This window comes from Pipistrellus kuhlii, unplaced genomic scaffold, assembly GCF_014108245.1.
Source record: "Pipistrellus kuhlii isolate mPipKuh1 unplaced genomic scaffold, mPipKuh1.p scaffold_m20_p_26, whole genome shotgun sequence".
NCBI classification, from domain to species: Eukaryota; Metazoa; Chordata; class Mammalia; order Chiroptera; family Vespertilionidae; genus Pipistrellus; species Pipistrellus kuhlii.
This window is the reverse complement of record NW_023425525.1, coordinates 2,115,019-2,142,873: the sequence shown is the minus strand read 5'-3', so window position 1 is coordinate 2,142,873 and position 27,855 is coordinate 2,115,019. Positions and strand designations below refer to the sequence as shown.

The following is a 27,855-nucleotide window of genomic DNA, read 5'->3' as shown; positions in this document are numbered from 1 at the left end:
GTGGTATTTTGTGGAAGAGCCACACTCAAGGGGCCAGAGAGCCGCCTGTGGCTCAAAAGCCGTGGTGTGCCAACCACGGCTCTAGACCATCTGAGCCAGGGGCCATGGGACACCAAAAGGCATGATCGATGCTTCAGATAACCTCGCTGGGGAAACAATGCCACCAAAGCAACAAAAACAAATTCACACACACACACACACACACACACTCACATACTCGCTGGGGAAACAATGCCACCAAAGCAACAAAAACAAATTCACACACACACACACACACACACACACATACACACACACACACACTCACACTCACACACACTCACACTCACACTCACACACATTCTCACACACACACACACTCACATATACACATACACACTCACACAGACACACTCACACACTCACATATACACATACACACACACTCACGCTCACGCACACACACACTCATGCGCGCGCGCACACACACTAACATACACACATACACACTCACACTCACACACATTCTCACACACACAGACACACACTCACACACTCACACACACACTCACATATACACATACACACTCACACAGACACACACACTCACATATACACATACACACACACTCACGCTCACGCACACACACACTCATGCGCGTGCGCACATACACACACACACACTCACACACACGCCCCGGGGACGTGCTCCCAATGACCGGCCACATCTGGTTCTGGAAGCGCCTTCAGCCGGCGGGAGATTTCAGATCTAACGCGCGAAGACTGGGTTTGACTTCACATTCAAATCTCAATCCCTTTCCAGAGAAGGGGTGTCAGCAGTGCAGCCAGAAGCCTTCACGTGGAAAAGAAGGAGTGTGAGCTTCCTGGGCTGCAGTAAATTCCCGTAATGGCAACATCACTGAGCAGATTACATGTTTAAAGCAGCGTCTCTCAGGCCCTCAGAGCCACGTGGAAGGTAGGCGCAGGTAATTACAGCTGTTTGAAAGTCTCAGCGCATTAACGAAGCCCCTGCATGTTTGCTGGGGAGCGGGGAGCAGAGAAAAATTGGGTGAAATGGTTTAGAGTTTTCACGGTTCCTATCAGACACGTGTCCGACAGCTCTCAACTGCAGAAGGATTCATGCGTGGGTAAACTTCCCTCCCGCCCAGTGGCCTAGAGCTGTGGTCCGCAAACTAGGGCTCTGGAGCCACGTGCGGCTCTTGGCCCCTCGAGTGCGGCTCTTCCACAGATACCGTGCGGGCGCGCACTGCAGGCCCCTGGAAGCCTCGTCGCCCGCGCGCAGACGTCGGTGGCTGGCCGGGCCAGTCTGTTCTGAAGAAGTGGTTCTAAGGCCCAGCCACACTCCCGGGGCCAAAGAGCCGCAGGTGGCTCGGGAGCCGCAGTTTGCCGACCACCGGCCTAGAGCACACACACACAGAAACACACACACACAGAGAAACACACACACACAGAAACACACACACACAGAGAAACACACACACACAGAAACACACACACACAGAGAAACACACACACACAGAAACAGGTGAACCCCAGTGGCGGCCTCCTCCAGGGCCAGCTCTGCCAACCACCCAATCAGTCCTGCACGCTCCCGTGTTCACCTTCTGCACGAGGCACACACCCTCCCCGCGAGCTGCCGTTAAATAACGGGAGTGGCGAGAAATAGCCAAAGTGATGAACAGCAAGAACCTACAACCAAGAGTACTCTGCCCAGCCAAGCTGACTTCCGAATCGAAGGGCAGCTAAAGAGCTTCCCAGAGAAGAAAAAGCTAAAGGAGCTCATCACCACCAAACCAGGATTACATGAAGTGCTGAAAGGTATTCTCTAAGGCTTAGAGAAGGAGAAAAATAAAAATTATGAACAAGAAATACATGTCTATCAACCAGGGAATCTAAAATCAAGTGAATAAAAAGTCTGAGGAACAGAATCAGCTGGTGACTATAATAGATTCAGGGGCATAGAAAGGGAGTGGACTGACAATTCTCGGGGGAAAGGGGGGTGGGGGTGGGGGAAGAGATTGGACAAAATTTGTACACCTATGGATGAGGACTGGGGGGGGGGGGAGTAAGGGAAGAGGGTGGGATGGGAACCAGGTGGAGGGGAGCTATGGGGGGGGGGGGGAAGATGAACAACTGTAATAATCTGAACAATAAAGATTTATTAAATAAATAAATAAAACTAACAGCGGGGATGAGTCATCACAGGGTGTTACTAGAAAAGCACCCCCAATGCATGAACGAAAAGGGAGGAGACGCAGGAAATGCTTCCCGAACAGCAGCAGGGCTGTTTCCGGGATGGGTTATAGACAGACAGACTGATCCTTTTTCTTCAAACTCACTGCAAGGGGAAAGGCTCCTGGGAAAGGGACCACCCAGCCCGATGTCCACCTGTGCAGTGACTCCTGGAGGGCAGTGCCCCCCGGGAGAGCCGTGACCCCCCCCTGGAGAGCAGTGACCCCCCTGGAGAGCAGTGACCCCCCAAAGGGCAGTGACCCCCCCTAAAGAGCAGTGCCCCCCCCTGGAGAGCCGTGCCCCCCCCCGGAGGGCAGTGACCCCCCCGGAGAGCAGTGACCCCCCCCCGGAGGGCAGTGACCCCCCCGGAGGGCAGTGACCCCCCCCCGGAGAGCCGTGACACCCCCCTGGAGAGCGGTGACCCCCCCCTGGAGAGCGGTGACCCCCCTAAAGAGCAGTGACCCCCCCCGGAGAGCAGTGACCCCCCCGGAGGGCAGTGACCCCCCCCCGGAGGGCAGTGACCCCCCCCGGAGGGCAGTGACCCCCGGAGGGCAGTGCCCCCCCCCGGAGGGCAGTGCCCCCCCCGGAGGGCAGTGACCCCCCCCCGGAGGGCAGTGACCCCCCCGGAGGGCAGTGACCCCCCCGGAGAGCCGTGACACCCACCCGGAGGGCAGTGACGGTTCGGCAGGATCTAATGTCCCAGGTATCATGTAATGACCTGGAAACGCCACGGGAACACGATCCCCTCAGACGTGTCCCCCGGAGCCGCCAGCATCGCCCGCCGGGACTCAGAGACGCGGACGGACCGAGCGTGCTGGCGTCATAGGAGTCGGACGCTGCTCCTCATTCTCCTCCAATGTCATCCCAGCATCCCCACCGGCTTTCACCTCATTGTAAGCCGTTATTCTGTTCGGAAGTGTTACTCATCCTTCTATCACAGACCTCTGCAAAGTACGTATAGAAGCGCATGTGGGTAACTTATAGGGAAATGTTACATACGCGTAACTACAGCCACAGAAAAGTAAAAGTTTACACAAAAACAAAGCTATTTTATGATCTGGGGCCTTTATAAACTTACAAACAACCATATTAAGTGTGTCCTTTTAAGTTCCCTGTAGTTACCCACTGTATGCCATTGATAAAAACATAAATATTACCTATTTTGTAAGTGATTATGAAAATCAGTTGCTTCAGAAATCCTCCACTTACGGAGCCGGACGAGCCCCTTTCCCCATTGAGCCCGCAGATGAATAAATAGTGCCGAAATGAGACAAAGGTCCGCTCCAGTTCCCACCCCTCCCCCACGCTCATCTGGAGGCGGGGAGAACGTGTTCGCACAAATGACTACATGGAAATTCAAATTCGCTGTAATAACGTCCCTCCACCGTTTAAATCCCTCCTGGGACACAGTTCAAAAACAATCTCAGGGTGATCGATCATCAAAATTATTTTTAATGATCAACGGACAACTCCATTAAAGCCCTCTTTCAGTCCCTGGGAAGTGGAGAACTGGATGCCGCCTGGTCTGCGGAGGGATTTGTCATCCTGTCACTGGTCATCGGACCCATCCATTTTCATCAGCACCAGCCCCACGGTCCCCCTCACCCCTTTGTGTGGAGCCCAGGATTCCCCACCCCCCCTTCCCAGCACCCTAGTGGGATGACAGATGTATGGGAGACGGGCCTTTCTCAGGTGGGAGGGAGGGGGATGGGGGGGGGGGAGGCCCAGAGCCGGGGTAAGGAACTTCTGGCCCTCGGGCTGAGCAAGGCCCAGGAAACCACTGGTCCGGCCCTGCCCAGGCATGAGGGTGAGTTAATTAAGTGTCTGACCAAATAAGGGAGGATAATGTTTAAGCTGGTAATTTTGCACGGCCTGAGAATGATATTATAAATATTCAAATGGCCCTTGGCAGAAAAGTTTCCCCATCCGGGTCTAGTGGGAAACGGCAGGTGGGAGAGGAGACTACAGAAGCTAAAGCAGCTGGTGGTGCTCAGTGGTTGAGCATCGAGTCAGGAACCAGGAGGCCACAGGTTCCATTCCCAGTCAGGGCACCTGCCTGGGCTATGAGCTTAATCCCCTGGGGGGGAGGGAGGGGCGTGCAGGAGGCAGCTGATTGATGATGATTCTCTCTCATCGTCGATGTTTCTATCCCTCTCCCTTCCTCTTTCTCTAAAAATCAATAAAATATATTTTTTTAAAAGAAACGAAAGAACGTGTATCACAATGGACACAGACAGTAGGGGGTGAGGGTACGTGCTGGGTGGTGGGAGCGGCTGGGGAGAGGCCAATAGGGGGGGGTGGGGGAGGAGACTTATGTAATATTTTAAACAATAAAGATTTTTTAAAAGCCCTAACCTATTTGGCTCAGTGGACAGAGCATCAGCCTGTGGACTGAAGGGCCCAGGGCTCGATCCCCATCAAGGGCACAGGCCCAGGTTGCGGGCTTGATACCCAGTAGGAGTATGTGTGGGATGTTTCTTTCCCTCTCCCTTACTCTCCGAGATCAATAAAATATATTAGAAAGAGAGATCAATAAAATATATTAGAAAGGGAGATCAATAAAACATATTAAAAGGAGAATGTGTATCAGTTCAGGTGGGGACACAGACTGCCTGAGGGCCACCTGACCCCTCTCTGCCATCGGACCCCTCACTCGACCCTGCAATGTCCTCTTCAGGGCCGAGTCCGAGACTCCCCTGGTGGGGTCTGCCCTCTCGGGCCCTCCGTCACTGAGACCCAGGCAGCCTGCCGGTGGCTTCCTCTGTTGACACTGAAGAACGCGCTGGGAAAATCTCAGGCATGCACGCACACCCTTATTTGGCTTTTCTGGAATCAAAACAGAAAAGCCTGTATTTTATGCAAACCTGCCAATTACCGCATTTTAATTACAGCCATTTTCACCCTCCCCCAGAGTCTCCTAACAGCGAGTCCGGCTCGGGGACGCGGTGGGAACCTGGGCCCGGGCAGCCGTCTCCCGGGCGGGCCCCTCCCCTCCCCTCGGAGCCCAGTGTGTCTGTGCTGAGGGCCCCGCATCCGGGCGAGGCTCCACGTCCCATAAACACCAGGCTGATGCCGGCCTTGTTTGGGGTTTTATGTTTTTAAATATATTTTTATTGATTTCAGGAGGAAGGAAGAGGGAGAGGGAGAGAGAGAAACCTCAGTGAGGAGAGAATCACGGACGGGCTGTCTCCTGCACGCCCCCCTCTGGGGATCGAGCCCACCACCCGGGCCTGTGCCCTAATCAGGGATCGAACCGTGACCTCCTGGTGCATAGATCAATGCTCAACCACTGAGCCACACGGGCCGGGCTTGTCTCTGGTTTAAAGCAGTGAATACTGATGCCTGGAGGGAAAACCTATTTCTTAAGCCAGCCATCAGATTAGACTTTGTCATTTGCCTTTTTTTTTTTTTAATCTACTTAAAACGCACAGCTGCCAAAACGCACAGCTGCCCAAACGCACGTCCGAATGGCGACACGCTAAGAAATTATAAAACTCAGCCCCCGAAGAATCCACGCTCTCGTCAGGCAGGCAGCATCCTCATCGGAAACCCCTGGCACACGGCTCCCACCCGCCTGCCGCAGGGAGCTGGGAGCAGCGCAGTGAGGGATGCCCCCCTCCCCCCAGCCTCCTCCTCCACCCAGGTCCTCCTGCAAATACCCTCACATGCCCCTGCAGGGGCCCGGCTCTCAGCTGGGAATCCTCAGGAAGGCAGAGGGAGAGAGAGAAAAGAAGCACCAACGATGAGAGAGAATCACTGATCGGCTGCCACCTGCACGCCCCTCACTGGGGATGGAGCCTGCAACCTGGGCCTGTGCCCTTGACCGGAATTGATCCTGGGATCCTCCATCCTCAGGCTGACACTCTATCCACTGAGCCACACCAGCCAGGGCCCTGCTGTTTCTGTGGAATAGCAGGGAAGACGGGAGAGCAGGGAGAGCGGGAGAGCGGGGAGGACGGGGAGCAGGGAGGACCGGAGAGCAGTGTGATCTGCAGGCGCGACCACCCGGATGTGGAGTGAGGTCCCGGAGGATACGGTCACTCACACGCACACGATGGCTGTCACCTGTCGCTCCAGACATCTCCTGAAGGAGAAGACCACCCCACCCCACCCTGCCCGAGCTCAGGAGGAAGCCTCACGCAGACACACCAGGCCTGGGACCCGCCACGGGCCCGGGGGAGGGGGAGTGGGAACGGCGGGGAAGAGGAAGCTCAGCTATTTAAGGCCGGTCCTCTCCGCTCACAGGGGCGCCCGCAGCTGCCATCACTTGGGGGGTGGGGGGTGGGGGCGGGGAGGGTGCTCAGAAGGAAGCTTCTCTCTTCCGCACGCGCCCCAGGGGTTCAGGACGGGAACACGGCCTCGGGGCTGGTCCGTGCCCAGCCCTGTCCTCCCCGACAGCCTGGGCCCTGGCCGGACCGGCCGCACCATTTCCCTGTCCCGGTCCACGCACTGCCTCGCCCGGGCGGCCGCTTTAAGGAAACGCAAACACCTGCCTGGGGGAAGGTGCAGCTTAAAGGAGAAACAGCTGGGAGCCATTTCTCACTTCGTTCCGGGGACCAGTCCCACACCACTGCGTGCCCACCGCGCCGGCCCAGTGCTCCAGGCACTCACACACACACACACACACACACACACACACACTCACACACACACACACTCACACACACACACACACACACTCACACACACACACACTCACACACACACACACACACACACACACACACTCACACACACACTCACACACACACACACTCACACACACACACTCACACACACACACACACACACACACACTCACACACACCCAACACGTGACCACCGCACACGCGTGTCTCCTGGACACGCCGTCGCTTACGGAGGAGAGCACTGATGTGACACTCAGACGATGGGCCACCTGCTCCCAGGATAAGGACAGAACATGGCGGGGGGAGCCTGGGGGTTCCCCTAAATATTACTTTTTACCTTCGGGGCGTGGCCTTCACCAACTAAGCCAGTGTTTCCCAAACTTCTCTCATGATGAGAATCACCTGGTGGAGTTGTTAAACTACAGATTCCTGAATAAGAAGTGCTGGAGTATACAATTTTACCTGTATGTTCCCAAAAATTCTAGTTTAGCACTTCTTAGTTGGGATTCAGGAACCCGTAGTTTAACAACTCCACCGGGTGATTCTCATCATGAGAGAAGTTTGGGAAACACCGACCTAAGCCAAAGTTCACCCCAGGGAGGCCTCCGACCAAGATGCCACCCAACGAAGCGCACCCACTGCTGTAAGCGTGACCCGGTCGCCACGCAGCCCTCGGTGCCGAGCGGCCAGCGGGAGGCGGGAGCAGGGCCCACGTGGCGGCTGCTCTGACGGCGCCCACATGGTTCGATGGCGCCAGACGGAGGCTTCTCACCTTCCTCATCTCCTGGCACAGAAACGGTGCCTAATCCTGTGCCACACCAGAGTTCATTCTTTCTCTTTTCTTCTTCTTTTTTTTTTTTTTTAATATATTGTATTGATTTTTCTTACAGAGAGGAAGGGAGAGGGATAGAGAGCTAGAAACAACGATGAGAAAGAAACATCAATCAGCTGCCTCCTGCACACCTCCCCACCGGGGATGTGCCCGAAACCAAGGTACATGCCCTTGACCAAAATCGAACCCGGGACCCTTGAGTCTGCAGGCCGACGCTCTATCCACTGAGCCAAACCGGTTTCGGCCAGAGTTCATTCTTCACAGCTGATCCGACCTGACGTTCAGGTGTGGCTTGGATTCGTTCACATGGGCGGGGCCGTGCGGGCTGGAGCATCTTCTCAGCTGATAGTCAGGGGCGAGGGCCGTGCCAGCCCCGGGGCAGGCGTGCCTCGCCTTACAGACCCTGCGGGCGGGCAGAGAACCACTGGCTTAAGGCAACACGAGCAGCTCCGCAAAAATGCAGTCATTCCACTGCCTCCGGCAACACAGACCCTCAGGGCACCGGCCTCAGACTCCCTCCGGCCAGCTCAGGCCGTGGCTGGCTGCCTCACTCGCCTGAGTCTGTGCTCCCAAACACGCCCCCATGCGTCCCACACAGCGGGGAGGGGAAGACAAAGGACCAGACCTCGCGTTTCTGCCTAAGGTTTCGGGGCGGCGTGTCTAGTTGAGGCCCAAGGAGCACTCACTCTCCAGTGACGAAACGGTAACGGCTGGGTTTAAAAGCCGGCTCGCAGCAGGGGAAGGAGTGGCTGTCAGGGTCTAGGAAGATCTGCCAAGTTCCCATCTGAGCTCTCTCGGACACGCTCCCCGCTCCCGGGGACAGAAGTGGGGTGGAGAGCAATCACACCGTGATACCGGGGTGCCCCGAAGTCTCCATGTGAATGTCATAACGCCCGCCCCACCCCGCAGACAAACAGCCTTCCTCTTCTTCACCCCGCCCAGGGACATTTTCCCATGGAGTTTTTAGCCAGAGTGGAAGGGACAGGGAGAGACAGAGAGAAACACCGACTGGTGCCTCCCGCCTGCCCCTGACCAGGGCTGGGAGTCTGCAACCGAGGTACCGGCCCTTGACCAGAATCAAACCCGGGACCCTTCAGTCCACAGGCCGGCGCTCTATCCACTGAGCCGCATGGCCAGGGCGGCCGAGCAGGAGAAGCGAGTGGATGAGGGCGAGCTCAGGTGCCTCCCAGGCGGGCGCAGGGCCTCCTGCCGCAGTCTGGGCCGCCGCCCTGGCCCCGCCACCGGTGCAGGACGGAGAAGGGAAGGGCGCGGCTCGTCCCACCTACCTCTCTCACTTCCCAGGCTAGGGGATGGGCAGGGCCGCCAGCCAAGTTCCCAGTTCTGCGCCCTGGTTCCTGGCCATGGAGATGAGATCACCTCCTGCCCCACCACTTCCTCCCTGTCACCCAGAGACACTCGCTCCGTCACCGCCGCACGGCGAGGCGGCCTGAGACCACAGGCCCGGCTCAAAGACCAAGCAACATCCTCCTGGACTCCCCCCGCCGCCCGCCCGGCTTCCTGTCCCAGTTGTCCCTGGCAGTGTCACCCTAACGAAGACACAGAGCCGGTGTGGCACTGGAGGGACCCCAATGCCACAGGGAGGGACTGACACACCCACCCATGAGTGGCCTGGCCTCTGGGGGGGTGGGGGGGGCGGGGAAGAGAAGCGGGGAGGGAGGCTTTCTGGTCCACAATATATCTGTATTCATTTCAGAGAGGAAGGAGAGGGAGAGGGAGAGAAACATCAATGATGAGAATTATTGATCAGTTGCCTCCTGCATGCCCACTACTGGGGATCAAGCCTGCAACTGGGGCATATGCCCTGACTGGGAACTGGACTGGGACCTCCTGGTTCATAGGTCGATGCTCAACCACTGAGTCACACCGGCTGGGCCCGACTTGATTTCTAACAGGATGGGCGTCTGCGTCTGTGTGCGCCGGCACTGATGCTTCCTGGTAGAAGGTCGGGGGGCTGTCCCTCAGGCCAGCTTAAGGGGAAACCCCTTTTCCCAAGTCACATGTTTTCAGACGTGCAGGCTATAGCTTTAAGAATCTAAAACTGGCCCCGTGGCTCCTACGAGTTATTGCACGTATTTACACCACACACACACACACACACACACACACACACAAGATGTCTGTGTGTACAAATACCCTGCGTTGAGTAACTGAACATCCCCAGCTTGCGGATGTGTGGACGTGTCTACGGTATAAGCTGCTCCAGGAATAAATAAACCCCGCCCACTGAGACATTCCCTGTGCATTTCCCAACACCCTGCTCGGACCCGCCCCCACGGGCACTCCCCGGCCTCAGCGATCGGCCTGGGAGGGAGCTGCACGGGAATAGGCAGGTTGCATGCCTCCGACAGGCAATGCGTCCCCAGGCGCTGCCTCCACGCGAAGCCGCCCACTCTCCGTGGGAGCTCCTCCTTCTGACCGCAGAGCCCCGCCCCCTCCCACGGGAGTGCTCCACTGACCGCTCTGCGGGCATCCAGGGCCTGCCCCTTTAAAGCTTCGGAGGGACAAGCAGGCCACATCATCGACGTCCATGCCATGAGTGAAGTCTGATCTAGGTTAATCACTTCGGCCATCGCACCAAAAGGAATGATGCTCTTCGATCCAGAGCCTTCCCCGGGGCAGAGTCCCCCGGCCCCCGGGGACAGCCAGCTGGGGTGTGACGGGCAGGGCCAGCTCCAGGTGACCACACTGAACCTTCCCTCACACCACAAACTGGCCCCATGCACAAACGGCCCCTTTTGGAAAACAGCACCCGCAGGTGCCCGCTGTCCCCGCCGGAAGCCACAGACAGCCCGGTGCTGCCTCCCCCTCCTCGTCACAAGGTGTTGGTGGGCCCGGCGGCCGCGTGGCTCGGTGGTGGAGTGTCCACCTAGGAACCAGTAGGGGGCGTAAGGGAGACGGACAATCATTGATTCTCATCATGGATGTTTTTCTCCCTTTCCCTCTCCTTGATCAATAACAATATATGTATTTTTTAATCCCAGGAGGAAGCCCATGTGTCTTTCAAGGTCCACAGGGCCCTCCAATGGCACTTCACTCAGAGACACACACCCTCCTCCTCCCCCCTCAGCCTGTGCCCACTCCCAGCCGCACATCCCTGAGTGACACGTGTTCTCAGACACAGATGGCCCGCGGCTAGGAGGAGGACACACGCCTCGTCCCCTCCCACACACACACCACCACGGCCGTGCCCCTCGGAGGGAAGGCAGCCCGCAGATCCCGCAGAATCCCCCCTCTCGGACCAGGAGGGCGCTGCAGGCAGAGGGCTTCCCTGGGTGCATGGGGACACTGCGGAGGGCTCCGGGGTACCAGGATGGAAAGGCTCCTTTTAAGATGACACGTGTCCCCTTCAGGTCCGCTCGAGTGAGTCAAGTTCGGCGGAAGGCTCCTGTGTTTGGCACGGATCGGCCAGCCCGCTCTCCCGGCTCAGCTCTCCCAGGCGGCTGGGGGGGCCACACCTGGCGGCGCTCTGCAGACCGGGCCTGCCTGGCAAAGCCCACAGCGCCCGCTGGGCGGGCGGGCGCAGGGACGGAGGCATCCGCGGTGGCCTGCCCTTTCTCTGGGACGCATGCCCACCCGCTCCGGGCGGGGAGAGGGGGTGGCAGATGCGGGCACGCAGGAGACAGACAGTGATCCTGCAGAAATCTGTGCGGGGGCGGGCAGGCGAACGCACTTTAGTCACTGCACACGGGGTTCCGAGTGGAGACTCAGACTGACGGAACTGGCAGCCGTCACCTGGGTGTTGTTGGCCCCTGGCCAGGTAGCTTCTGCTTATCTCTGAGCTCAGTGAAAAGCAGGTGGGGTGTGTACCAGCCAAACAACCTACACAGCGGGGTGTTTTTCCGAGGAAAGCATGTATTTGTTTGGAAGAGCACTATGGAACCAGGGCTGGGAAGGACCTTGGATACCACTGGCCCCAGAGACTAGGACCCAGACAAGGAAGTGACTTACCTAAGGTCACACAGCGGACAGTATTGCAGGCGAGGGCCACGACCCGCCAGAATCTCCCCAGATAAAACGTGCCGATCTGTGGAGAGCGGCCACAGCGTTTGGGCAGGTTTGAGCCTCGCACTAATGAGAGGGCACGGCCCTCTCGTGGCAAAGCCACGTGCAAGTCCCAGCGTGGAGGGCAAAGCCCTCCCACCCAGCACAATTACAGCCACGGGCTAGGACTGTCAGCTTGACCTTACGGTCTGAACCTGTGGTCACCCGTGGCTGAGTAATAGGGGCTGCGGGAGGTGCAGCAGGTGCTGCCCACACAAAGCTTGCCAGGGTTCTCAGAGGCATGGAACTGAGAGGATTCGAAACCCGGGAGAACATCGTGAACGCCTTGACCACACTCTGGCTTTGCCTCGTGGAATCTGCCTATAAAATAAAGACTCGGCTTGCAGGCTGTGGCGCTGTGTCTCCACCCGAGAGCAGCGTCCTACCCAGCCCCAGCTTTATTCTCTCGTCTGTCTTCTTGGATCCTTCACCGCCCCTCAGGCTCACCCCTGGCCATGCTGAGTGCAGCACACTTATCATTGTGTCTGCTACCGTGTTTTTAAAGAGATAAGGTTCCCTACTACTCAGCCTGCAGCTTTATCCTGTACCTCTCTGATTTCCTGGCATGGGAACACCTAGCCTATAACTCAATATCAATTGTTTAAAGACCATTCATCAGTGAAATGATTAGACAGAGCCCACACGTCAGGTTTGACAAGGGGTTTCACCCTGGCCAGGGTGGCTCAGTTGGTTGATGCATCCTCCCACACACGGAAGGGTGGCGGGTCCAATCCCCTGTCAGGGCACATGCCCGGGTTGCAGGTTCAATCCCCGGTTGGGAGAGTACAAAAATGCAACCAGATGGTCTTTCACATCAATGTTTCTCTCTCCCTCTCTCTTCCTGGATTTAAAAAAAAAAAAAAAAAGGAATTTTAATCCCTGATAGGATGTAAGTAATTTTATTCATGTTGATAGTTTGTTGCTTTAAATTTGAGACATAAATCTATAAAGACACATAATTATCACATAATGACCTCATGCATAATTGATGGCAAATAAAAAGTATCATTGTAGAAATATACAACGTGCATTGAAAAGTCAGGTATTCCAGGTTACAAACACTGGTTTATTTCAAAGAATGAGGAAACTGAGTCACAACCACACCTGATATCAGCCAAAGATTGGTGCCCAGAAAATACTTTTTCTTTAATATTTATAAAAACTAGATGAGAAAAGCATAGGCATCAACCGAGGTTTCAAAAAAAAAAAACAAAAAAAAAAACTGAACCACCTGCAGTGTAGGCAGCTACAAATAGGACTGAGCGGTGAGAAACAGTCCACGCAGAACATCCTAGCAAAATTCTCACCCCACACACCCACCACGCACACACACTCCGAACAGATGGTCTCCAAGGAGCAGCTAAACATTCCATAGGCCAAGTGCACAAACATTAATGATGAAAGCATGACGCTGTGCAAAGGAGCACAGCCTTCTCTCAGCCTCCGCCTCCAGCTCCAGAACCAAATCACAGCCACCGGGGGCCAGGGCCCGCTGCAGCCCAGGCGCCTGACGGATAACATCCGGTCTGCGGTCCAGGGTGCGTGTCCCAGGGTGCGTGTCCACCAGCCTCTGCCCACAGCCCGCAGCGCAAGACCAGGGCACAGCTAATCAACACCAGCTCCCCAGCTGGGACCTGGCGCGTCAGGAGAGGAGGAGCATCAGCGCCGGAGTCCAATTTAACTGTTGGAAGGAAGCGGCCTGGGCCGGGCTCCAGGCTGCTGGGCGGGGATGTCCAAGCCAGTGACAGGGGGGCGCCGGGTTCCCCCCCAGCTCAGCGGAGGCATTGTCTGCTCTTGGCAAAGGGTTAACCTATCCCCCAAAAAGGTGGGGCTGGGGGGGGGGGGGAGAAATACCCGCCGGCACCTCCTCCTTCCACTCTGCAGGGAGGGGAAGCGGGCACCCCTCCCAGAGGGGGGGCCCAGACACACCATTGTCTAGCGGGCCGCCCGGTCCAGATGGAGCTCACGGAAACATCGGAAATGACTGTGTGACTCCATCCTCCCTCCGACGGCCCCCTCGCGGACTCCAGCACCCCCATTCCGGGGCAAGTTGGAGAAAAATGCAACTCCCTGCAAAGCCTCCCCAGATTTGCTTTAAAATGACAGGCAAATGGGTTTAGGGCCCGTGGCCTTAACGCCCCATCTCCCAAATCACCAGATCTGTCCCCAGTTTAAGAGAAAAAGTGTGCCCGGCCCCGGGCAGGAGGGGGCATCCGCAGCGGTAAACACTGAGGGTGAGATCCGTGAAATCCATGAAATCCATCACGCTTTTCCCAGGGACCGTCCAAGCCGGGCTCCTCGCCCCGGGCGGCCGCAGGCTCCGCACCGGTCCCGTCTCGCAGGGAGTCCCCGCCGAGGGGGCCGAGGGGCGAGCGGGACCCCGCGGACATGGAGCCGCGGAAACGGGAGCCGCGCGGGCCGCCGCGGGAGGAGGAGGCGGGAGAGAGCGGGGAGCCGGCTCATCCGTCAGCGCTGATGTCCTTTGTTGTTCACCTTCGCGCAGCGCCGCGCGCCCCGGCCCCCTGCCCGGCCAGCGGGACCCGGGGCTGGGCCGGCCGGTCCTGCTGCCAGCGGGGCCCGGGCTCCCGGGGGCCAGGCTTCCCGAGCCGGGACCCTGGCACCGCCCCCCAGACGCCCGGCCGGCCGGAGGGCGCCCGCCAGTGAGGACACCCCCGAACACCGGCCCTCCGATCGCGGAGGGGGGCCCGCAGAGGAGCACAGTCCTGCGCCCCCGCCCCAGGACGCAGCCCCCGCACCGGGGGTCCGGGGGGAGGGGGAGGAGGAGGGACCCGAGGAGAAGGCGCCGGCCCGGCTCGGGCTGTCCGCGGGCTCCAGAGCGGAGGTCCGCGCCTCCCCTCGGGGAGGGGTGTCCGCTGGGCGGCCCGCGGCTCTCGCCTCCTCTCTCTCTCCAATCTGGGAAACCACGGTCCCGGCCCACGGCCGCGGCGGGGACGAAGGGGAAGGAAGAAGCGGAACGCCGGCCACCCCCTCCTCCTCCTCCTCCAACTTGACACTCGCGCCGCGTCGCCTCCCAAACTCCGCAGGCGGAGCCCGCAGCGGGCGGCTGGCCGCGCGCCGCCCCCGTCCCCGCCGGGAGTCCGAGCCCCCCGGGCGCTGCGGGGCGAGACCCCGGCGCGCACCGCACGCCCCGAGGCCGGCGCCCCCGGAGCACCAGCCCGCGGCGCGAGGCCAGCGGGGAGAGGCGCTGGCAGCCGGCGGGGCGCGCGGGGCGCGGGGGCAAGGACGCGGCGTGCGCGCACCGGCCCGGCCCGCGGGGATGCCCGCGGCCCGCGGACACTCACCCACGCCGTATTTCTCGTGCTCCGTGGGCATCCACATGGCTGGACAGGGCGCGGGCGCTCGGGCTGCGTCCTGCCCGCGGCCCCGCTCCAGCTCCGGCTCCGGATCCCAATGCACAGCCGCCGAGGGGTGCGCGGCGGGCGCCGGGCGCGCTGCAGGCTCCCGAGCCCCGCGCTGGCACCGCGCGGCCCGGGCTGCGCCGCCTGCCGCTACGCCGGGGCGGCCGCTCACAGTCGGACGCGCTCGCGGCGACCCGGCGGCGGCGCAGTCATTGTTCTGATTCACTGAACTAAGCGAACACGCCGGGGCACCCGCGGGCGCACCCCCGCCCGCCCGCCAGCTCCCGCTCCCGCCCCCGCCCCCGCCCTCCCGGCCCTGCGCCCCGGGGCACGCTGGGAATTGTAGTTCTGGGCCGCCCCGTTCCGGAAGGGGGCGTGATCTGACCTATTAGGGGCGGGGATTAGGTTCCGCTCGCCGCGTTCTATTGGTCCAGAGAGTGACGGCACGACGTGGGCGTGGAGGAAACGTCACTTTGAGGGGGCGTGCATCCCCAGTCGCTCTCGCATTGGTTCCCGTCCGAACCGCCCCGCCCCGCCCCGCGGCCCTCCCCTTCCCTGTCGGCGGCGGCGGCATGGCGGCTCCCAGGGCCCCCGGGGCTGCGCTCGGAGGCGGGGAAGCCGGTGACGGCGGTCGCGGCGGAGCCGGGGCTGTCAGTAACGAGGGTGAGTCCGGTGCCCCAGGCGCGGGGTCTGCGCCTTCCTCGTGGGCCGGGATGCCGCTGGCCGCCGCGCGGACCCGGGAGCCGCCGGCTCTGGAGCCGCACGGGCGGGAGGCGGCCGAGGGCGGGCCCGGCGGTGCGCGTGGACGCCGGCAGCCGGGTGCGGGAGTGGAGGGGGGAGACGGGGTGGCCCGGCCTCCCGGCGGCCGGGTGCGGGAGTGGAGGGGGGAGACGGGGTGGCCCGGCCTCCCGGCGGCCGGGTGCGGGAGTGGAGGGGGGGAGACGGGGTGGCCCGGCCTCCCGGCGGCCGGGTGCGGGAGTGGAGGGGGGGAGACGGGGTGGCCCGGCCTCCCGGCGGCCGGGTGCGGGAGTGGAGGGGGGAGGGAGAAGGGGTGGCACGGCCTCGCGGCGGCCGGGGTGCGGGAGTGAAGGGGGGAGGGAGAAGGGGTGGCTCGGCCTCGCGGCCGCCGGGCGTGCGGAGCTCCGGGCGCGGCGTTTTGCCGGGCGGGTGCGGGTCCCCCCGGTTCGCCTGCGGGCGGTCGTCCCTCCGGGGCTGGCGGCTCCCGGGCCCCGCCTCTTCGCTCGGTGTGACCTGGGGAGGCAGAGGGGCGGTTCCGGCTGACTTCCAGGTGCAGACTGGCCACTGCCGTCCCGTCTGCAGATGTGCCAGGTGCCGGGGGAGCGGCCTCGGGCGGGCACGGCGGGCCTCCCGCCTCCCGCCTCCCGCCTCCCTGGTGGCCGGGGGCCCTGGTGGTTAGGGTTTGAGGTGGGGCCGGCGTGGTCCTTGGGGTGGAGGGAAGGGAGAGGGCATCCGCACGCGGGAGGGAAGGCGGTTCTGAAGATGCCAGCTGCTGTGGCTCTGCCTGACCCGCCGCAGAGGTCAGTGCCCACGCCCTGAACGGTAGGGGGTTGTCTTTAGGGTTCCCAGCCCCGTCCTTTCACCTTTGGTCCATCTCCTGCCCTCCCCGCCGCCGCCCCCCACCCTCCAGGTGTTGGGGAGATCATTATCCCTTATCTTCTTGACCCTGATGGGTAATTAAGCACAGGAAGTAATCTTTTTGTAATGAAATTGCTTTGGGTTTCAATTTGGTTCTCAACTCCTGTTGAGGGTTTTTTTTGTTCGTTCTTTGTCACTGTTTTCCCATTTTAACTGACATTTCATCGTAAATTTTTTCCGAGCGGTGCAAGGATAAAGTGCAGTCACTTCCGTGGATGGAACTAAGCACCTGGCCCTCCATTATTTCAGTGCCTCTTTTAGCCGAAACCGGTGTGGCTCAGTGGATAGAGCGTCGGCCTGTGGACTGAAAGGTCCCAGGTTCGATTCCGATCAAGGGCATGTACCTTGGTTGCGGGCACATCCCCAGTGGGGGAGTGTGCAGGAGGCAGCTGATCGATGATTCTCATCGATGCTACTAGCTCTCTATCCCTCTCTCTTCCTCTCTGTTGAAAATCAATAAAATATATTTAAATAAATAAATAAAATAAAATAAAACAAAGGGCTGTGCCCACGGTACTCCATAGAGAGTGGGTGTGCCCTACCTGAGCCGGCTCGTTCTCATGTGCATATATGTAGTTGGGCTTTAGTTTTTAGGGAATGATGTAGCCTCATATACAATATGTATCCTTGGCCACTAGGGGAATGTTTCTTTACAAATTACTGGGTCAAGGTTACACATGTTAAAAATCTTGGTAGATGTCAGATCTTTCTCTTGAAAGGTATCAGTGTGTCTTCCCCCCAGGAGTACATGAGATTTCCCCCGTATCCTCATCAGTCCATGACCATGTTTAAATGACTAGTAGGTAGAACTGAGAAACTGATAGAAATCTTAATTTTAGGCTCTAATTTGTTTGCAACAAAAGTATTGAGCAGCAAAGAATTTGCAGCATCTGTAACATTAAAAAAAATTCCGCACCCTGGCCCAGAACTGCTCCGAGTTCACCCTAGTTTGTAGCAGTCGGTGGGAGAGCTTACTGGTTGGTTTTTATGTTGTTCTTATAAGGAAAAGCTTATAACCCATGTATCATTCTGAGACATTATCCAGTTCTCTTCAAAGCATGCAAAGTGATACAGATTTGAATTGGAAATAATGATTTTTGGAGGCATATTCATATATATTATTTTTTATTTTTTGTTGTTGTTAAACAACCACTTAGGTTTTCAACTAAGTCTTTCCCCCATAAAATCATTACTTTTTTGGAAGTGGCCTCTTTAAAGAGGTTTTCCTCTAGCTTTAATTAAAGTGGCAATCTGCGTGTTTAATACCCTGGGACGGAGGGGCCCGGGAGTCTTTTTATAGAAACCCTTGCAGCTCAGCGAGGGCTCTATCACTGTGAGTCCCAGTGTTGCGCAGCAAAGGTCACACGTGTGGGAAATGTCACATATGCCCCACTTCCCGAGCTCCTCCCTCTGCAGGGAAGTCTCCAGTCTTGCATGACACTGCTCTCCATCCATTGGAACAGCAGCCAAGATTTCACATTGTCCCCAAATTAAGAAAGCTAGTAAATACCCGGCCGGGGTGGCTCAGTGGTTGAGCATCAATCAACCCATGAACCAAGAGGTCACTGGTTTGATTCCCGGTCAGGAACATGCTGGGGTGGCAGGCTCGATTCCCAGGAGAGGTGTGCAGGAGCAGTCAATTGATGATATTTCTCTCCCATCCATGTTTCTATCTCTTATCCCTCTCAGTTTCTCTCTAAAAGATCAATAAAAACATATTTTTTTTAAAGGAAGGTAGTAAATAAGCTCACCATTTCTCACACGTGGGATGTGTTATTGATATTTCTTCTTTTGCTGTTTTCAGTTAGAATGTGCATCTAATGAATAAGGTAGGACATCTGTAGCTTCCTAATTGACAGCTCGTTCGGGACCCTTTGGCTGGTGCTGCGTCTCCCTGTGCAGTGCTCTGACAGCGGCCTTCCCCTGCGGATGCTGGCCCACCCATAGTGTCTGAAAGGAAGGGGGTCACAGGTGATGTCAGCTCCTGGGTCTGTGTTCCCTGTTTCAGTGAAGAGCTTGAGGCCTTGGCTGGAAACCCTGGGAGTTCCTTGATCCCTGTCTCACCCTCAGGCCCAGTCTGATCTGTTACCTGGTATTGTTTCTCTGCCTGAAAGGACCTTTTGAATCTGTTTTCTGTCCTCCCTTCAGCCACTGCTCTCTCTGTAACCTTCACCATCACGGCCGAATTGCTGTGTCCCCCACCCCGAGCTGTGCCCCCCCGCACAACGCCTCTCATGAGTGTTTAATACATGTCCGGCCAGAACTGGCCTTGCTGGACCCTTGCAAAGCCCTCCCCTTGCTCTCCCTGGCTGAGCCCCCTCCTGTGATCCCTGCTCTGAAGTGAACATGTCTCCGTGGCTCCACGTCACATCCTCAGGCTGCGCTCCTGCTGTGGAGTGAGGGCCAAGCTCGGGTGGCGTTCGAGGTCTAACTTTCTGTCCCAGTCCCACCTCCAGCGCCCTGCTCCCGGCCCAGGTCTCCCTGACCGCACCGGCATCCTCAGACGGGTTTGGTTGGCAGCGCGACCACCCGGAGACAGTGCGCTTGCTGGGGGCAAGCTTTGTGTTACTGGTGTCCGTGGTGCTCATCTAAGCTCAGGGTCAGGTCGGTTTGAGGTTTATTCACCGAACTTATAATGCAGCTCTTTCCAGCACGTTTGTTTGACAGGACAGTGGACAGAGGACGCAGACCCCCGTCCTGGAGAAACCATGTCAGTGTCAGCTCTGACACTGAGGAGCTGTGTCGCATGCGTGTACTGCCCATGCTGCTAACGTGTGGAAGCGTGGATGTAATGCCTGCTTTACAGTGACTGATGGAAGCCCGGCGTGGTCCCTGTCATAGAGCAGCCCGGTAATTGCCAGCTGCCTTCAGAGTGAAGATAACCTAGTTGATTGAGCTCTCGGCTCCGCACTGGGGGAGCAATGTCAGGGGTGGGGTGGCCCAGGGGAGGCTCAGGAATGTGTGGGGATAACTGCGTGGGCTTCGGGCATCCGGGGAATCTGGGGGTTGTCAGACTGTCTGCCGAGCTCCCGGCGCTAGAATTGCAACTATGTGCCGGGAAAGCCTCTTTACATGTCTCTGTCCCCTTACCCCCTCCCTACTCCCCACCCAGCGCCCGCACACCCAGCGCCCGGCTCCCCAGCAGGCGCGCACTGCAGGCCGAGTCAGCAGGAAGCTCTGGGGGTCGTCCACATCAGGGGGCCTTGCGGGGTACAGGCCAGAGGGTGTCATGAAGAGAAAGAGTCGTAGAAACCTGGTCTGTAGAAACCTCGTCCAGGTGGTTTGGTGTGCGGGCCTGAAGGGCCTCCTCCAGGGCATCCTTTAGTTTCCTGTGGCGGTGACCTGTAGGCCCTCGGGGGAGACATTGGAAAGGAGGTGTTGTCCTCACGCTGATGCTGGGGAGCTCTCCTCTGTGAGCGGTAGCTGGTGCCAAGCCCCGCCTGCCATGCTTGTATGCCTCGCGTGTCCTGGGACAGGGCCAGTGGTGTGGCACTAGGGCTGGCGCTCTGTGCTGAGGCCTCCCCCGTGTGTCAGGGCGGGGGTGGGGGCGGAGCCGCGGGGAGAACCTGTGTGTCCCGCTCACACGGGGGGAATGGTCCATAGGCCCGTCCTCTAGGCACTGCCTGGGCGCACAGCCAGCTGTAAGTGTGTTTGTTTTAAAGGGAAGGAAAAACCGCTCTGTCCCCGTTCCCTCAGGCTGTCCGGTTCCTGTTCCTCCTTAACTGAAACCTGAACCTCCCCAAGCGAGGCCGGAGGCTCTAAGTTTCCTTAGTGTTTCTATCTGAACACTTAGATTGTGGTGTGTTGGGGGTTTTGTGTGTGTTTTTTAAAGAAAGCCCTCAGAATTGTAATTGTGGTTATTTAACACAATCTTCTGTTATGTAACAAGCTGCTATTCACCAGTAAGAGCCAATTAGGAAAGAAAACACTTCGTATCGGCTCATCCCAATTACCATAACAAAGCAGATAATAGCTGAGCCTGGCCTGATAGGAACCCAGAGGTGGGCGGCCTCAGTCTGGGCGGAGGCCTCAGTCTGGGCGGTGGCCCTGCAGCTGACGGCCAGGGCGGAGGGAAGGCTGGGAGGTGCTGGAAGAGCAGCAGCCAGTTCACGACCCCCTTCCGAAGCTCTGGAAGCACACGCCCGCGTGAAGGAAGCGGTGTGACCCGACCGCCCCCCTGGGCCTGGGACGTGGCTCAAAGACAGTCTTTTTTTTGTGTAAGTCTCACTCCTGCTTCTGGCTGACTGATGTGAGCCGAGTTCCCTGCACTTGTGATACCATTTCCTGGTTTGTCTGCGAGAGAATTCCTTACAGTAACATCCTTTTCCCCCAAATATCAGCAGAGGAAGGTGAAGGTGGGTTGACACCAGGCAGCCCCCAGCATGCCTGTCCCAGTTCGTGAGGAAACATACACATCCGGGCGTGCTCTTAAGAGTTAGTTGCCCCTGTGGGGGATACCGATCAGGCATGAAGAGTTAGGAAACTGGTGGAACCACAGCAGTGGACGACTTGGGGGGTCTCCTAATCCAAGGGAGGGAGTATGGTTAGGCCATCAGGATGATCCCCTCTGACCCAGTCCCTCGCCTTTCCGATTTTTAACAGACAGTGCAAATCCGTAAAGCTATTGATAGAACTGAGACAGCTCACGCAGAATTTTTTAAAATATATTTTTATTGATTTCAGAGAGGAAGGGAGAGAAACATCAATGATGAGAGAATCATGCGTCAGGCCCGCAACCTGGGCATGTGTCCTTGACTGGAATCGAACCTGGGACCCTTCAATCCACAGGTCAACACCCTATCCATTGAGCCAAACCGGCTAGGGTTTTGCAGAAATTTGTATTAACTGGATGTTCTGGGCAGCGTCTGTGTTGTAGAAGCAGAAGAATACAGGTAGGCCTTGCCATCAGTGATCACGTGGCCTAAAGGGGAGATGGAAGAACTGCACACAGAGCTGTTCCAGGCAGAAATGTGCAGGACCATCCACGTGACAGAGACAGAGCTAAGTAAGGGGTTCCATGTACCCTGAATCAAATGCAGCGCTAGATGTCGGTCATGTACTCATCAGTCCATCCATGCCATGTCGTTCAACAAGAGAGAGCAAGACGTATGTGGCCCTCGGACATGCTCTGCTGAAGAGCAGCCTCAGGAAAGGGGAATTAGAGCAGGAAGCTCGATGGAAAGCTAATAAAATGTGAAGGAGAGAGAAGGGAGAGATGCCCGTCCTTCCTGAGGAGCCAGCGGCTGTAACACGATCCTCAGCAGAAAGCGATAGCACCGTCCTGCTCCTGACCCCTGGACGTCCTGCTCCTGACCCGTGGACGCCGTGCAATTTGATGCTCAGAGGAAGGGGCTGTTCTGGATCTTCCTGGTGAAAGAAGCTGACAGACAGGTTAGATCTGCACCGTTAACACCTCCCCTTTAACATGCTGCCCGCCGGCATCCGTAGTTCTGGTGTGAGTAGAGCAGTGCTGTCCCCTTTCATCCACGGACCCAGCGTGCTCTGACCGCGCGCGTGCACCTGCTCGAGCTGGGGAAGAGGGAAGCAGGAAGCCTTCGGGCGGCGGCCTGGGCAGCAGCTCATCTCTGCGGTGCGCTCGGAGACGTTTTCATAGGAGCCGTGTTCTCACTGGTGGTGTTCGCCTCCTGTGAAGTCGGGTTGGGGAGGGAGAGAGAGGGAGACCTAGTAGAAATGTAGTAGGCCTTGGTGCTTTCAAGAACAGGACTCAGACTTACAGGCAGCAAGGTGTTATATAAAACAAAGGAGTCTTCATGTCCAGATACTCTGCAAACACGGAGTTCCACCAAGTTGCATAACTTCCTTGTCTCAGGACTTCAGCGGGTCAATTTGTGTGAATGTCCAAGAGACATTCAATTGCAGTTTCCCAACTACTTGACTGCACTCCCTTTTCCTCAAATCTCCCGTATTAACACTTCCTATGGGGTAAGAGCAGAGAGGGTCCCAGCAGCTCCATCCACACATCGCTCACCCCGGGCTGTCACACCGCCGCTGCCTCACCCTCAGCCCTCCTGCTGCCCTGGTGCCTGGAAGCCTTCCTGCAGAGCAGCCACAGAGGGAGAGCGCCCCAGTGGAACCACAGCCAGCTGTTTGCTCTGCCGGGGCGTGTGGCCTCGCCTAGGCAGCATGGCCCGTCCACCAGCAGCCGGAGCGCTTAGATGTCCACGGTACCACTGCAGCCGTAATCGTGTCCGCAGAGCCACGTTAGCCAGATACGCAGCTGCACTCTTCCAATCGGTGTCTTCTGTTCTGTATTCCGGGGTCCCTTCCATGCTGTGTGACTAAGGTTTGGAAATAGAACGATGGACAGGGAAAGTGTCCCCAGGAACCGCTTTTCCTGCCGTTCCAGTGCCCTCGATCGGAGGTCCTTCTTCCTGGGGGAACCCTACCCGGTTCCTGCATGATTTAAGGCTGTGAAAGTTTAATTCACATGCTTCTCTCAGCTCCCGCTGGCTCCTGTGTGGCGGCGGCGGCAGAAGTGTCCGTTTCTGTAGCGCTGTTTACTGCTGAAATGCTGAGTGCAGGCAGAAGCCACAGCGCTGTGGGTGGCAGAGTTTCTTCCTTTTTTCTTTTTAAAATATATTTTATTGATTTTTACAGAGAGGAAGGGAGAGAGATAGAGAGTTAGAGACATCGATGAGAAACATTGATCAGCTGCCTCCTGCACACCCCCTACTGGGGATGTGCCTGCAACCAAGGTACATGCCTTTGACTGGAATCGAACCCAAGACCCTTCAATCCGCAGGCCGGAGCTCTATCCACCGAGCCAAACCAGCTAGAGTGGTGGCAGAGTTTCTTAGTGAAGGTTTATTCCAACAGCTCGGAGGAGATTCATAGGACCATTGTTGCTAACTTCTAGTTAGCCATTGTAGTTTCATTCACAGCTGGCTGGTCTCCATTTCTTTGGGATTCTCAAAATAAATGCGGTGTCACTGTTAGAATCATTATGATCAAAAAGGCAGGAAATAACAAGTGTTGGAGAGGATGTGGCGAAAGGAAGCCCCTGTACACTGCTGGTAGGAGGGTGAGTGGGTGCAGCCACTGTGAAAACGGCATGGAGGTTCCTCAAAATATTAAGACTAGAACTTCCATCTGACCCCCAGATTCCACTTGTGGGCGTGTATCTGAAGAACAGGAACACTAGCTCAAAAGATACACGAGCCCCGTGTTCATCGCAGCGATCCTCACTGTAGCGGGACAGGAAGTCTGTGCCCATGGCCAGGGAGTGGAGAAAGGTGCTGCAGATCCCCTGCAGAGCTTCCAGACAGGCCGCAGCATTCGGAGGAGTGATTGTGTGTCTTTAAAACTGTGTGTGTGTGCGTGCGCGTGCTCTCCGTAAACTGTTTTAAACTATTGATGTATTAATTGGGGTGAAGTTTAGTCTGATAAGCCAGAAAGGGGAAATGCTGGTATGTGCTATAATTTGTCTCTTATTGAAGACATGTGTACGTATCTACTGCAAGTGCTGCTTCGCCGGTTTCTTTACCTTTCTGTGTAGTACGCCTTTTTAATGAGGAGCTGCTTTTTCCTTTTCTTTCAGAGTAGCTCATTTACTTGGAGGTCTCCGAAGAATGCCATCTGGTCCTACATGCAATTTTTCACAATACTTTTTTGTTCCTTCCTGTCTCACCATTACCCAGGAGGGAGTGCTTTCTTCCAGTTTGATGGGTTATTTTATTAGATTACTTGATTGTTTATGAATGTTTTTACTCTTTTTTTAATTTTCTTTAGTACGTATGACATTTCTCATTTCTGAAACAAGCGAACATCAGTAAGGTACTATATTACATGGTGCATTGGGATCAAGACAACAGAACTTTTCTAATTCAAAGGATTTCTCATTCAATCAGTGTACAGTGTACCTTACGTATTCCTTCCTAAGAGCTGTGTGTGTTCCTGAGACAGGCAGTGGCATGGGGTGGGGGATCTAGTCTGTTATTTCAGAAAACAGACCAAACAGTGAGGAAGGAAGGGCAGTGTCCGCTTCAGCACTCTGCTGCTTCCTCCCGTGGCGAGAGGCTGCGTGTCCAGGGCCTGCCACCAACAATGTCTTTGTCTCCCTCCTCACTGAAGCGATTTCAAAGCCGTTGTGCCATCAGGTCACACCTGAAAGGCCTACGGGTGGTGTTAAAAGCGAATAATGAGCCCTGGGATTGGATAGGGATTAGGAGTCGGCGTGATTAGGGGTAAAGTCTCGGGAGACATCCCGACCTCCGCTGTCCCCTCACACAGCCTTCCTGCATGTCTGTCCCGTGTGTCAGGACAGCACACAGCTGGCTTGTGATTGCACTGACCTCATTTTAACCTGATTAGCTCTGTAAAGACCGTTTCCAAATGAGGCCCCATCTGAGGTCCTAAGGGTCAAGTCCACAGTGTGTCCTGACCTTGGCCAGCTCACAGCAGCCATGTGAGCCCCCAAACCCCAGACCCTCGCCTTCCCCGGAGAAGCGCGTTCGCAGACGCGAGGACCTTGGACAAGGCGTTGTGGCGCGGGCTCGGCATCCTGTTCGCTTTTGGTGTCGAAGGAGGCCTGAGAGAAACACAGGCTCAGCCCACGCTGGCCAACAAGAACGCCGTCTCTGCGAAAGCCCTCCTCATTTCCCACTTCAGATTCTAATTATTTGATTTAGAAGAAAACCCTTGATTAGATTTATACAACAAGGGACCAAGGCTTTTTCTACTGAAATTTGATGTCGAATGGCTAGCATAGAGCCTCCAAAGTCCCTCGTACAGACGTCAGGTCCGGGCTCCTCCTCCAGGAGTGTCCCGTCCAAGCTGCCTGCCCCTCCGCTCACAGGGCACCCCTCGCCTGTCCTCCCCAGGCTGCAGCGGCTCACTCTGCCTCTCCGATGCCGTTGTCATCCAGAGGGAGCGGCCGCCTTGCGAGCGGCTCATTCCCTGTGCGTTTCCTGAGAGATGCGACCGGGAAAGCACAGATAACGGTTCCTGCAGTGCGTGTGGTCCAGCAAAGCGTGTGTGTGTGCACCGAGGTACCCAGTTATGGAGACCCCACAGGCGTGGGCAGATGGAGATGTGAGGTCTGCATCCAGTGGGTCCCCCAGTGCTCCGCCGGTGTGGGTGCCGTGAGGAGGGAGGGGCGCTGGAGATGCCGACCCTCTGCTGTGCTGCTCGTCCCGAAGCCCCGTCCGTACCGTCCACTCGCTCCACACCCGCGCTAGGGCGGCCTCCGAAATGCAAGGACGACTCGGGAGGAGCACTGTGTCCCGCCCCTCGGTCCCAGCCCCTCAGCGTGAACCTGCCAGGTCGTATGGGAAATGGATTCAAGGCGCACCAGTCAACAGAGCACTCCTTTCCTGAGCGCTGCGCCCAGAACGGGAGAAGATCGAGGAGCTCATTAATTCTAAGGAGACTCCAGTGTCACTTAACGGAGCAGAATGTAGACTGGGAGAGCAGAAGGGCAGTACTGGTATTTCACTGAGTGACAGGTGACTTGTAGGTTAGAGAGCAGCATTTCTCAATCTTCCTTTTAAGCGATGGAACCATTTTCCAAATTATCTTACACTGAATCTCGACACATAAAACCCACCAAAGCTAGGCCTTGTCAGTTGAAGACGATGGGGGAGGCCCAAGGAGCCATCACTGGCTGTCCCTTCATCCAGGGCTCCCCTTGGGACCGAGCCCTCGGGGTCACGGATAAAAGCCCTGCATTTACTCATGTGCACGAGTGAGCGAGGGCACTTCTATCCGACCAGGCGGGGAAGCTCCTCCTGGGAGTCCTCGCAAGTGGGTGTGGAGGTGGGATTTGAGTAGCTGGGAAGGAGGGAGCAGGCGAGAAGTACAAAGGAACACAGCCGTCTGAGTGTGGAGAGAAGACGAGGAGAGGAAGACATTACGGGTGAGCTGGGGAGCGGGCAGCCGGCTGCGATGAGTGAGAAAGCAGGACGGGAGGCACCGGGCTGTGACCCAGGGACTGAGGTGATGGGGGCTGACGGGAGGAGGGAGAGGATTGGTGCTTGTTCTCCAGTTATCCCTTCTTCTCTGGCTCTTCCCAGCTTCTTCGTGAAACACAGAGGCAGCCACCCACCTGTGCTCCTCCCTCCCTGTCCCCAGGGCCCTGTCACACCTGCCGCCTCCGCCCCTCTCCTCCGAAAAGCTTCCTCCTGGATGGCAGAGGGAGCGTTCACCTTCTGAAGATGGAGAGCTGAGTGTGGCCCCCGCTCTTTGTTCAGAATATTTACCTTAATTCGTAGAACTAATGCCAGGATGTAGGCCATGGCTTGCTTTCTATTCTCAGAACCGTTCAGGTGTTTTGTGTTTTTAATTCATCGGTTCCTCTCTCCTCGTTTTCTGTGTACCGCTGACTCCTCTTGGGTTGGTCCCCATAGCAACGCTGGATAATGCTAATGAAGCCGGCATCCTGGGCGCTCCCACAGAGCCTCTCTGTTAACTCGCCGTGAACCGCCCTGGCATGTATTATCTCCTTCCCTCAGGAGAAGCTGGTACTGGGGCCTTTCCCGTGATCAGACTTCGCTTCCCCAAACTGTCACTAGAAATGGGGTCTCACTCACAGGCACTTTTTGAAGATGATACACCAGCCCTCCTCCCCCACACCACACCCTGTGTCAGTGACGCCTTGTCCTCAGGATGCTCTGGAGCTTGTTAGAGATACAGGGTCGCAGGCCACAGCCAGCCCTGCTGCATCAGTGGTTCGGGGGCGCCCAGTGCTCTGTGCTCACCAGGCACCCGGGGATGCACAGGAGGGAGACCCACAGGACAACACCGCCACAGCCAGGGCTTCTGCTAGCTCGTTTTACTGTGTGCTTTTCGTATCCTGATTGTTTACATGTGCGATAGATGAGGACTGACTTGTCTGTTTCTCAAGTTGGGTAAACTTCAAATAGGAAGTTTTTAAAATATCTGGCTGTCTATGGGGAAACCTTTAGCCTTTATGTAGAAAGTCCTATACATCTTTGTGTTGTATTTTGGCACAAGAAGTATTTTTTCTGTGGGTCAGTGAACATTTTCACGTACACATTTACCCCACGCTGCCACCGGCCGTGGTGGTATTTGGGGAAAACACATCATCATAAATGTCCACTTCCCTCGT

The 27,855-nt window shown here is 57.0% G+C and overlaps 2 protein-coding genes across 2 annotated transcripts in view; one reads left to right on the top strand and one right to left on the bottom strand.

Moving 5' to 3' along the window:
* Positions 1-15,381, bottom strand: part of DOCK4 (dedicator of cytokinesis 4) — a 170,230-nt gene extending 154,849 nt beyond the window's left edge. Inside the window, 1 exon segment of the mRNA XM_036453753.2 lies at positions 15,057-15,381. Coding sequence (XP_036309646.1) covers positions 15,057-15,093 — 37 coding nt within the window. The 5' untranslated portion in view covers positions 15,094-15,381.
* A 271-nt stretch (positions 15,382-15,652) lies between these two features.
* ZNF277 (zinc finger protein 277) overlaps positions 15,653-27,855 on the top strand; it is a 33,065-nt gene continuing 20,862 nt past the window's right edge. The window contains exon 1 of the mRNA XM_036453688.2: positions 15,653-15,776. Within this exon, the coding sequence (XP_036309581.1) occupies positions 15,686-15,776 (91 nt within the window). The 5' untranslated portion in view covers positions 15,653-15,685. The remainder of the gene's footprint in view (positions 15,777-27,855) is intronic.